This window comes from Thalia democratica, unplaced genomic scaffold (assembly GCF_965202585.1).
Source record: "Thalia democratica unplaced genomic scaffold, ktThaDemo2.hap1.1 HAP1_SCAFFOLD_1409, whole genome shotgun sequence".
In the NCBI taxonomy this organism is placed as follows: Eukaryota; Metazoa; Chordata; class Thaliacea; order Salpida; family Salpidae; genus Thalia; species Thalia democratica.
Window position 1 is genome coordinate 1 of NW_028140274.1, and position 12,641 is coordinate 12,641.

The 12,641-nt window shown below is 26.3% G+C and overlaps 1 protein-coding gene and 2 long non-coding RNA genes across 3 annotated transcripts; all 3 read right to left on the reverse strand.

The window, feature by feature from the left end:
- Window positions 1-48: 48 nt before the first annotated feature.
- Window positions 49-2,384, reverse strand: LOC145848422 (cGMP-dependent protein kinase 2-like; the record flags this gene model as incomplete). Its single annotated transcript, XM_082953896.1, has 4 exons — window positions 2,271-2,384; window positions 2,061-2,103; window positions 1,597-1,730; window positions 49-118 (listed from the first exon to the last, which is right to left on the reverse strand). Coding segments are annotated over exons 1-4 (361 nt in total), but the record flags the coding sequence as incomplete, so codon positions are not given.
- Window positions 2,385-2,826: 442 nt separating this feature from the next.
- On the reverse strand, window positions 2,827-3,539 carry LOC145848420 (uncharacterized). Its single transcript, XR_014371950.1, has 3 exons — window positions 3,487-3,539; window positions 3,237-3,298; window positions 2,827-2,879 (listed from the first exon to the last, which is right to left on the reverse strand). It is a non-coding gene; the product is annotated as an uncharacterized LOC145848420 (long non-coding RNA).
- A 2,175-nt stretch (window positions 3,540-5,714) lies between these two features.
- Window positions 5,715-9,102, reverse strand: LOC145848423 (uncharacterized). Its single transcript, XR_014371952.1, has 3 exons — window positions 8,980-9,102; window positions 6,252-6,327; window positions 5,715-5,790 (listed from the first exon to the last, which is right to left on the reverse strand). It is a non-coding gene; the product is annotated as an uncharacterized LOC145848423 (long non-coding RNA).
- Between the last annotated feature and the right edge of the window lie 3,539 nt (window positions 9,103-12,641).

Sequence of the window (12,641 nt, forward strand, 5' to 3'; positions counted from 1 at the left end):
AGTAAGTGAGCAACTTTCAAAACGGAGAAAACAATCAAAACAAACAACCTATATATTCCTTTTCCTGCTCCTGGTTAATCCGCTCCAAGCTTTTAGTGCTCTTCCTCGTTCTTCCGAGCTGTATGCAAAATCGAAATTTGTTATTTTAACCGGACAAAAGTGACAAGTGGCAGCTAAATGACCAAGTGACAATCATTTGACCTACTTAGTTGAAACGTCGCGTGGCAGGTTTACACAAGCGAGACGCTAAACGCCGGAAAGTGACAAACAAACAAAATTATTTGCGCACCCCCTTTTAAAGGCTTTGTAGTAGAAAGTTGTTGCAATTGATGTTACTTTTCCGTAATTTAGATTATTTTGTGGTGCAAATAAAATTATTGCTTGTAGAAAGTTATGTATTCTTTTCTTCATACTACTTATACTTGTTTTTTAATGGTAGAGTACCATTTTGTACATAAATTTTTAGCTAAAATATTTAGTATTAAAAAATCAATCCTTAGAGTTGTTTTTCTACCTTTTTCACACAACATTTATTTTAAAAGAGTTATTTGATTTAAAGCTTTCTATTTTAATTAAACTCTGATTTTTAAATTACTTCATAAACAAAAATTACACTTAAATTTTGCACCTAAAAGTAAGTTATTAAATAGCTAACTCTAAAGTGTTTTTAATACAATCAAATGGATCATTAGCAATATTTATCGAATAAACAAACTTGAAAAACATTATTTAATTACTTTTATTTCAAAAACTAGGTCACACAAAAATAAACAAGTTTGTCCCAAAAAATTAAATTAAATACCTTTAAAAGATTAGTAGTGTAAATAAAGTTAATACTTAAGAAATACTATTACTCTAAATTTGATTTGTTAAAACTGTTTTTATTTTGGTACGAAAACATGTTTTTGGTAAAACAAACAACAAATAAGCTTTGCTAAGAAAACAATTTATTCAAAATTAATACTTAAGAAAATATTATCTTATAGTTTATCTAGTTTTACCAAAGCTTTTTTTCTTAAGATAATAAAGTTTTATATCAAAAATTTTTTACTCACAGAAAAACTTCCTTTTAAAAGCTTTGCAATGTAAATAAATAGATTAAACCTAATCCCTATCAAAAGTATTAACCTTAATGTATTTGAATATGTGTTTTTCAAAAATCAAACTAAGTTTTAACAACAACATATGTTTTTCAAGCTTTGTATGTCACTTTTCAAATTTTTACGAAATAAATAAAGGACTTAGAATTAATATATATAAAATGACAGAATTTAAGAATTTTTTTGTTTATAAAATAATGTTTTACTAATACACAATTTTCAACTACAAAAGGACATATACTTTAAATCGAAAAAGTTAACAAAAACAAACATAAATAAGTTTTTTTACAAACAAATAAAATTTTACAAACAAAATAATTCAATTAGATGAAATGCTCAAAAATTAGTTTACTTTTAATTTCTAAGTCTATATTGAAACATTTACACGTAAAATATTTAACAAGAACTATTCAACTTATACAGTTTACTTACAATTTTTACAATGCAAAATTTTACATTACTTTTACCAATTTGAAATAAACAACAATACACCAACCTCATTGATATCACCGATCAGATTAGTGAAGTTGGTTCTGTCCAACAAAAGACAGTCTACTTCAGAGCTCTCAGCAATGACGTTAGCGCTTCTCTTGTCTTCGGTCAGCAAAGCGCGCTCCCCGAAGAAGTCACCTGAAAATAGATGGTTGTGGGTTCAAATTCCTTTAGTAGCAAACTTTATTTACTTCTCTACTTTTTTTTATTAAGAGAAACTTTATACTCACATCTTTTTTATACACTTTAAAATGTGTTCGTTTTTTATTTTGAATTGTTGACTAAGAAAAAATTGTAAAAACTGTTAATAAATACAAAAATGTAAGTAAATTGAAAAAAAGTTATAGTAGGTTTAAATAAAACCAAATGAGTTTTTTAAACAATTATTTTTGATAAAATACCATCTACAGTAATAGATTATTTAAAGCTTTAATAAAAAACAAATTTGTGAATTATACTTTATCAAACCTTTTCCAAGATTCACCAACAGCTCCTCGCCTTTTCCTTTGTTCTATAAGTTTAATAATTTATAAAAAAAATATAAAAATATTACAAACTTACTAGAAATTATTACATATTTACTAGAGCCAAAGTTAGAACTCGGTTTTCTATTATGCTTTATTTTTTCGTTTTTCTTTAAAAAATAATTTCTATAAATATTCTGAGATTTTTTCAAACCTTGGTGATCTTGACTCTTCCTTCGCGAATGACGAAGAAGCAGTCTCCGTTCTCGTTCTGCCTGATGATGTAGTCTCCCTTGTGGAACTTCTGCGGCTCGAAGCAGTCGGCCATCCTCATCAGCGTCCCGTTGGGCAGCTCCTTCAGCTTGTCAACCGTCTTCAGCAGCTTCACGTACTCGTCCAGTCTCTCCTGGCCCAAGTGCTTCACTATTGTCTGTTTGAAAAGAGAAACGCTGTTAGCAGAATTCAATTCTTTTAATTGATAAAACTCTACAAAAAAATATTGTTTAATTTTGGGTTTTAATTATGTATTATGTTGAAACCAAATAAATTTAAAATTAAAAACCAAAACTTGACTATAAAAAGTTTTTTAGGTTTTACTACTTCTGAAAAAATAGTATAATTTTAAAAGGTAAAAGTTGACTATTAACTATAAACAAACCTGGAAGCTCTGCCTGTCAATGACCCAGAGTTCGGCTTCGGTTTTGATTTTGCAGGTGGCAGTTCTCTTGCAGCCGTACAAGATGGCCAGTTCTCCGAAGATGCCTCCCTGTTCCAGCACGAACACGTGGTTCTGCTTGCCGTTCTTCTCCACGAACACGTCAACCTGTGGAGGAGAAAATGTTGTTAGTGTGGTGAGTAAAGCATCTTGTAAATGACTACGATTGACTTTTTGTATTCAGCTTAATGTTTTTACTTTTAAAAACGAAGACTGTAAGCAAAATCATCTAAGCTTATTTAGTGATTGTAACTTTTTTTGTTTTAAACTAATGCACAAGCTATCAAATGCTTAATTTGCAGCTGTTCTTGAAACTTTTTTTTTGTAACTAACATTATCAGTAAAATAGTTTACCAATAAAAAACCTACAAAATAATAAAAAATTGTTTTCTTTTTAAACTCTTAATGAAATTATCTACTATTTACAAAAAAATTGAGAGTAAACATATTTTTGAAATTTCTTACCTGACCCTTTTTGATCAGATACATTTCCTTTCCAAAATCACCTTGCTTTATCACCTCTTTACCTAAAAAAAGTTTTATAGTTAGAACTCGAATAAAACTTTTTAATTACAATTAATGAAAAATCTTACACTATATAAACTTTGTAAACAGGTACTATGCTGACATGAATTCATTTAATTAATAATTGAATATATTTTTTTGTCTTTACCATCGAGAAAAAAATACATATTTACAGAGAGATCTTACTTACCCGCGGAAGCTTTTTCCAAGTGCATGCACTCAATGAGCTCATTTATCTGCTTACTGTCAAGACCTTTGAGAAAGGTGGTCTTCTCAAGACATTTTGAGATGAAAAGACGATCTTCGGGAGTCTTAGCAGTCGCTTTTTTCTGTTAATCGGAGCATTAGGTTTTGCAAATGCATAAAATATAAGCAATTAAATAAAGAAAATTTTGAAATAAAAATTTTAAGTATTTCAGTTGTCAAATTTTAAGTATTCAAAAAATATAAGCTGTATTTTGATCGAAAAATAGTTTAAGTTTTTAATTTTCAAAATTAACAGAACAAACAGCTTAAAATAATTTTAACGTTTATAACTTTTGTCAAAAATCAGAATTTATAAGCAATCCTTTAGACTTAGATTAAACAGAAAACTGTTTTTACTTTAGCTTATAGTACTCTTAGAATAACTAACATTTTCAGATCAAATATTTTAAGAAACATTGAACTAACGAGTTTAGAGGCGGTGAAGGCCTCGGCAGATATACCGAATCTGTCCTTGTCTTGCTTGGGAGGCGCCAAGTTGATTGAGGAGTCGTTGGATCTGTTGTTGCTGTGTCCGAGGAATTGCTGGAGGAGACGATCTTTCTCCTTGTCAGCTGAAGAAGTGTCGCCTGATCTCTGATTAGGAAAGAAAAAATTTTAAGATATTTTTATTATTTTTATAAAAAACTGTTTTAATTATTTTTAATATACACAACTGTTTTATTTTTAACTGTTACATTTTAGTTTTCTTTTTTTAAGTTTCAATTTGAAAAAAAATTATATAACATTTAAAAAGCTAAAATTTTTTAGTTTTTAAAAAAACGTTCTATGTTGTAGAGCTAATTTGAAAAAAAAAACATAACTTGTTTTTATACAAAAATTAAAAAACTAAAGTCATTCCTAACAAACGTTTTTGTCAATGTGAATATTTTATTTTTTGACTCAACTACATACGAGCTGTAAAGTTGTTATTTCAAACGATAGATATTTACCACAAACTCGTCCTATATTCATACAAATCTTATAAAAAAATTACAAATATTGATAGATTTGAAACAGTTAGAATGTAAAACTATTCAATATTGGTAAATAAAAGCTTTAAAATTATAAGTTTTAATATTTCTTTAGTAAACAAACTACTTTAAAAAAATTGAAGCGTTTCATTTTTTTTTCTTAATCAAAAGCTATGACAAAAATAAACTGTAGAATAACAAAAAGCGCCTTAAACTTTCCTATCCATCTTTAAACTTAGCTTCGAATTATAAACAAACTATATAATCAACCGTTTCCTATTTAGAAATTAAAACAAAACAAAGCAGTAGGCGAAAATCAATCACGTTCTACCAACAGAATAGTTTCTTATTTCAATCTAAAAGTTTCCTGGGATTAAAATCGGATTAATTATGTGATTAAGTCGAACCGGATTTGGCGATTTGCAAACATTTTTGCTTCTTTAACTATTTGCAACTTTGGAATATTATAAATAGTTCTGTACTAGATTTAAATAAAGCTTTTTGGGATGTTTATGATTAGTAAGATTAAATGTTTAAAGAGTTATTTATAATATTTAAAAAAAATCTTCTAGTAGTACTTTTAAAAAGATTAACACTAAAAAATTTACCGAAAGAAAAACTATTTAAAACTTGTTTTTTTAAATAAAATTTAAGTAATCTCTGTATAGGAAATTATTTTTCTTAATACACTAAATAAATTATTTCAATAAAATTGTCCAAATTTTTTTATACCTACTAAGGTATTCTATTATTTATAGCTTCACTCCAAACTCGTAAAAGAATTTAATTTTTTACTTTAAAATTATGTTTAAACTTAATATGTGTGTCTTTTAACAAGTTAAAAAACTTGTATTAATTTCCATCTACATATTGAAAACGTGAGGAAAGTAACATTAAACCGAAATTTTTTGGCACACAATAATGCTTTATTTGCTCCGCAAATACAAAAGTGCTTAAAAGACGCTTGGAAGTCAAACAAAAACTTCTCGCAACATAATGCTAACATCTTTAATTAGTTTCAAAAGCTTATTAAACATACGCTGTATGTGTTTGGTTAAGATAAAAATTAATTAAAGAACCTATTGCGTTAAAATAGTATACAAACAATTGTACGATAATTCATTAAACTAAAAATATACATTCTCAACTTTTATTTAGTACATAAATAAACAAAATAATCTAACCTTACTGGTGCCGACGCTAACAATGGATTTTTGCAAATTTCTTATTACCACTTCTTTTTCTTCTATCTTCTTCTCCAGACTTTCAACTCGAGTCTGGGTTGCAATAAATAAAAATTAGTATTCAAGATATTAAAAAAAAGTTATATAAAACATATTTTAAAACTGTATAAAGCATCTAGTTAGATTAACAAAACTAAACTAGTTTTTTGTTTAGATAAGTTTGTAATAAACAGTCATATAAAATTATTGTAATAATATGCTTAAAATAAACCTGTATTTAAATTTATGGAGAAAAAAATAATAAAGTTAGCCAACTCGTTAACTAAATCTTAAAAATTGTTTGTAGTTATTGTCTTATTTTTGTACTTATTTAAAATATAGCTTGAAAAGGTTTATTTATTCAAACATTATTGTCAAAATAAAAATTGTAATTATAAATCGTTAAATATAAAAGTTGTAAACGACTTTTTGAATTGTTTGTGCTAGCATATACTTTTAATTATTTTTATTTTAGTTCTTAATAACTTTTACCAATTTCAAACTTATTTTATTACCTCGAGATTTTTGACCACATCTTTTTCTGTGATGTTGGCGTGAGACTTATCGGCTTCTTGAAGCTTGTCTTTCAAACTAGAAAATAATAAAAATAAATACAAACAACAATGAATCGTAACCACAAATACATAAAATATACTAAAGTTCTTTTTCTTCTCTTCTGACAAAACAGTTTCATATCATAAAAAACCGTCTTCAATTGAATTAAAATGTAAGCTTTCAATGAGATGTCCTTATTGATATGTGCACATCAAAGAGAAAAACTTAAACAATCTGACAAAAACACAAAAGTTTTTCATTTTCCACACAGCGCGGGTAGAAACGCCGTTTGTGAAAACAAGCAGAAAATTTTGTGAGAATACACAAAAAATCGCGTTTTATCGTTTATTTTCGATTTTTTACGCGTTGGCACACTTGAACATTTGCCTTTTCAAAGCGATGTGTTTCGTGCTTTTTTAGCGGTTCTTTGTTGTTACGAGCAGTTTTTCGAGCTACCGTGTGTTAAAGCATGCATTTCAAACGTCTCAGAATTCGAAGCATTTGTCTTTTTTGCTTGTCACCAGGTTTGACAGTTACTACAACCTTGGTAAATAAAAAATAAAAAATAAACAAAACTTTATGTTTTAATTTTCAAAAACAACTTTTTTATTGACCATAGAAAAATTATAATAAAAATTAGATTGTATAATTACTTAAACTTTTATACTACTGACAATTTAAGCTTGATTTTATAAAAAAAAATATTCTTTTGTCTTACTTATCTTAAAACTTTCTTCTAGTCTAACTGCCTAAAGATGATGGAAATTTATTTAGTTTTATATACTTTTATTTTTATTTTGTGCGCTTGATATCAATTAAAATATTCGCTTTGAAGGATACGAGTTATGCAATTATTAAAAGGAGACAGTGAAGAATATAAAGCTTTATCCTTTAAAAGATATCTGTAATATTTGACTTTAACAACTTGTTAGCTTAAAGCTAACTAAAAAACTAACTTTAACTATTTTTTGATAAGCAAAGTTTAGTCGTTTACAAATTCTTTAAACTTTTAGTTTTGAGTTCTTTAAAGTGAACCAAATTAAATTTTATTTAAGTAGGGAAAAACACTGTTGTATTTTTACATAACTTCAGAAAAATACTAAGCTTAAAAGTAACTCTTGACAGTTATAATGGAAAAAGTCTGCTCTTTATTCAAAATTCGATAAAATTTTATTTTGCTTTCGAGCTTAGATTACATAAGTTTGCTTTTAGTTCGCTCATAACTTATTTAATTTTTTTCGGTATCAAATTAATTTACTAAACTTTCAAAAAATTCAGTTGCAGAAAAAAAAAGCAATTTAAGTTTAATTTACTAATTAAATAAAAAAAATCGTAAAACTAACATCTACATAAAAAACCAAAAGTTTATCAAAAAACATATGCTTAAACTTCACTTCTAATATATCAGCTAATCTTTTAATTGTTTTTTATTTTAAATCTGTTACATCGTTTATATTATTTGTATCACAAACCTACTTAATTTTGCCGTAGTACTCATTTAGTTTCAGAAAATTGTAAAACCTAAGTGTTATGCTAAAACTTTTTTTCTAAACCCTTTTTTAGGAGAAAGTCTTTTAAAAGGTTTGGAATTTTCAATTTTGTCAGCTTTAAAACAACATTTATACTAAAAAGATGTACTTTAAGTACAAGAGTACAAAAAAGTATTTTTTTAAATCTACTACCTTTGTATACAATATTAAAAGCTAAAATATATTGATTAATGACTTGTTGTTACAAATTTGTCGAACGCTATCTTCAACAATAGCTGACTACACCGAAACACTTGAATAAAATAACAGAACAAAAACTCGGTACAATACAATTTTTACAAAATCTCAGCACAGTTTATTTATTTTACAAATTTTTTAAAACACAAACCTTCTTAAGTTATTAAATGATATAAACTTTGAGGTAAACTTTGTGTTAGAAAAATATTATAGAAAATTTACTTTAAAAGTATATAATTACTTATATAAAATATAAAATAAAAGCTTAAGAATATTTTAAAACCTAGATTTTAAGGAAATTTTAACAAAATTAATTTCATTAAATAATTAAACCCTATAACAGTTAAGAATATTTAAATTTATACACAACAGTTTTATGTACTTATTTACTTATTAAAACTAATTTAATGTGTAAACTATCACTTTAAGACTTAATGGTTCTTAGAAAACATAATCAAAGTTTTTGTGTTTTTGCTACTTTTGAAGCAAAACTATTAAATTAACAAAAAACAAACTTTTAAACTGTAAAGCATAAGAAAGCTATAAGAAGTCATACATAAATGCAACGCAAACGATTGTTAGAAAGCTTAGAGTATGTGTTGGTATTTAAAATTATAAAAACTATGAATAGTACAAATACTGCAATAAAGCTTCAAATTTAAAAGCTTCCTGTGAAACTATTCATTGAGTATTTTATCATAACTTTCCAGTTTTTATCGTAACAAATCTACTTTTTAATTTAAGACTAACTTGTTTAATTTTTACTAACGATCTACTTTTACTTTTCTTATAAATTAAACACTTCCAATTCACAACCTGTTGCTTGTTTTCAAAGTAATTTAAAAATTTTAACTTACAATCTGTTTTTCTTTTATCGTTAGTTTAACATCTTTACTCACAGCATGTTTTTTTTTAATTTATAATCTAATGAATTTTAACTAATTTGATATTTTCAACTAACAATCTTATCGTGGAGTCTTTCTCCTTGTTCTGTTTGTGGAGCTCCTCAATCACTCCTCTCACTTCCTTCTTCCATTTCTCCTCCTTTGCTGAAAAAAATCAGGACTTTTTACTGTCTGAACACCAAATTTCAGGTGTGAGATACCAAAAATATTTTTTTAATGTCTAAACACCAATAAAAAAAAAGAGTTTTTTTAAAGCCTTAACACCAAATTTTAGGTCTGCGACACCAAAAATCAGGTTTTTTAATGCCTTAAAACCAATTTTCAGGTGCGAGATACCAAACTTGAAATTTCAAAAAATCTCACACATGCAAAACATGTACAGAAAAGTTTTAAGAGTTATTAAATTTGAAGTTACAAAAAAGTACAATTTTTGTTTATAAAGAAATAATTGAAACTTTTTAAACTTGCACAATATGATTTGGTCCTTAAGTATAAAATAGTAAGAAAAATTACTTTACAATACTTTTCAAAAAATAATTTCTATATAAACTACTAGTTTAATTTGTTCGTTTCAATAAAAAACTGCTTTTAGCTAAAAAATTAAAATAAACTTTTTTTAGTGAAATCTTTTCAATATTCACTTCAAAAAACAAAAAAAAAACTAATAAAACTTGTTAAATTATAATGCTTAAATAACTTATGGTATAATTTCATATTAATTAGTTTATATTATGACTTATTCCTTCTCTTAGTAGAACAAAAGAGTTTTAAAAACATATTTCAATACACAAATATCAATAATTTTTTATTAAATAATTTACTAGGTTATAAAAATAAATATCCTTTTTATATATTATATCAAAAGGTTAAACTATTATTTTTTGGTTCTGCTTATGTTTTAACTAGATTTAAATAGCTTTTATGTTTAAATTTATTTTTGTAACTTATTCTTAAGCTTGATTTTAATACTTTCTTGGCTGAGTAAAACCAACTTTAATTAGTTTCTTATAACTATTCACAACTTATAACATGTTTAAGTAAATAAATTATATTAAGTACATTCAAAAATCAATAAAATAAAAAAATTAGCAAATTTAGAAATAAATTAATATTAAAGCTTTAAAATATTTAAAAAAAGATGGAAACGTTGTTATTTTTAAAAATGTACTAAATAAAAGAAACATAAAAACAAAAAAATTAAATTATATAATAACTATATCTCAAATAAACCAAGATACAAAACATCAACAAAACTACTTTCAAGTAAAACTAACAATTTCGTATAAACTTAAACATGAGTTTAAGCTAAAAAAGCACCACAGTTATATATTTTCTAAATTTATAACTTTTTCTATTTATTTTCATTAACTGCTGACAGATGGCGCGATAACTTCCGCTGCACTTCTATTTAAGTTGTTTAATTATTTCTATTTAAAATTTCCACACACACTTAAACTTGAAAGTGAAAACATAAACAAAAATAATCAATTATACGGGTAGTTTAAATTTAAAAACTTATAAGTAGTTTTTATTTGAAGATACACATTTTGCTTACATTTCTCAACCACAACAACTTTATAAAGTACTTGTGTTTAATTTTTATAGTACTTTTAAACATGACCGGCTAAAAATAGACCATCTACTGAAACCATCACTTTCAAGTTTGAATTATTACAACAAAGACGTGAATTTACATCAATATATAATAAAATTTCTAACAACTTTAGCAACGAAGCTTAGTACTAAAACTAATTTTAATGTTAACGATGTTCATAAGAACACAGCACTAGTTTTCAGACACTAAAACCTAGCTCTAAATAAACTAAAAGCTTTTTTTCTTAATTTTAAAGTCGCATTTACAATAAATCCTCAGCTTTAACTAAATTTTCAATCAGCAAACATAAGCAATTCATCTGGCTTAATTGAAAATTACTTCCACACACACACTGCCATCAAACTATTTAAAAATTTAAAGACAAAAAAGTGACGTCGAAAACTTACAAAAGTGGGAATTCAACTCTTACCGCAGTTAAGTTTACAATCAAGACGGCCAAACTATGAGCATTTACGTAATTTCTGGCACCTGATCGCATATTTACGAGCGAGTTTCAAGGCAAGGAAGCGTGGTGAATGATAAATCAGTTCTCAGCGGCGAGAGTTGACAAAGCACGCGCGGATTAAAAGGTTGTCTCATACATAATTGATTTTTTTTCTTTGTAATGTTGAGAGTTGCTCGTACTTGGCGTAATTGACTGTCGGTTTTGAATGCAAATTTTGTGTTACGTTTTTTGATGATTTGCATACGTGTGGTTAACATTTATTTGAATCTATTTTTATTAAGTTATGCAGTGTACAAAACTATATTATTGACTTGAGAAAAATATAAATTTATTATTTCAACTAAAGTAGCAAAATCAACATAGTTTGTGTTATATAACAAACTTGTTTTTTTTTTGTTAAAACTTTTACTTACAACTATAAAAGTAGATAGTATAGTATTTGCTCTCTTCTATTAGCTATACTAATAACTTAAACAGCAATTCAGACCAAATTCAAAATAAAAATATATGTTTGGTACAGTATGTAGAACAAGCAAAATAAAGTTTAGGATGTATCAAACTCATTAAAATAACATATATCTTATTTTATTCGAGTGTAATAGGATATACTTGAATGTAATTGACAACATTTCAATAGCGCTTCAAACAATGCATTGACTACAAAACATTCAGCAAAAATGTTTACCAGCGTTCCTAAACGTGTTTTGTTTATAAGTTGCTTTTTGTAATAGTTTTCATTAAAAAACACTCATTTCGTTATATGATAGTCAATATACTGTAGTTTATAATAAACTTTGGTTTCTAATTGTTTATAAAACACATACTGCATTTTTTGTTTACAATTTTTCTAAGAATTATCTTTTTTTTGTAAGTCTATTGTCGTTTGAAAAACCTATACAATGTAGAAAACAATAAAAACCGAGAATTAAATAAAATTTATTTTAAATAAATTCTTTGATAGCTTTATCTGATTAATACGGTATTTTTTGCTAATGCTTAAAAAAACATTTTTCTAATCTGTAGCTAAAAAACCAAACGATAAACAAAATGAAATTATGTGAGAATTTTCTTACCTTTTAAGTCATCATTGCTATTCTTAGCAGTGGGGCTTGGAACAAGACTCTTTTTTTCCGCTGTCAAAGACTTGTTGTACTTAAACTTGGAAAGCTTTCCAAAACCAGACATTTTTACAATTCACTAGTTTAAATGCTGAATGAACAAAACAGTTTATTCGCTCAACTGACTTTAAATGTAAAACTTAGTTGTACGTAGTTATAGCAAACAGAAAATGTGTACAAAATGTTTCGTACAACTGAGCTTCATAAACAAAAATGCCTTTTTCTTTTTACTGGTTGCAACAAACAAAGCTAACAAAAACAAAAAAGAGTTAAGAGAATGAGGTGAGACTCGTAAATCTATTAATACACCACTACGCAATAAACGCTGACAAATTTTATTCGACCTTTGAAAATTCTCAATCAAAATACAAAGCTCTAACGCAATCTAGTACGCACGAACAGACAACGTGATACCCAAACACATCAGACTCGCTTACTTTTATTGTAGTAAAAACTCATGATGACGATAGCTACCAATAAAAAAAACAATATACGTATGTAGGATACCAATTTTAAATTAACTTAACATTTCTGCCTACA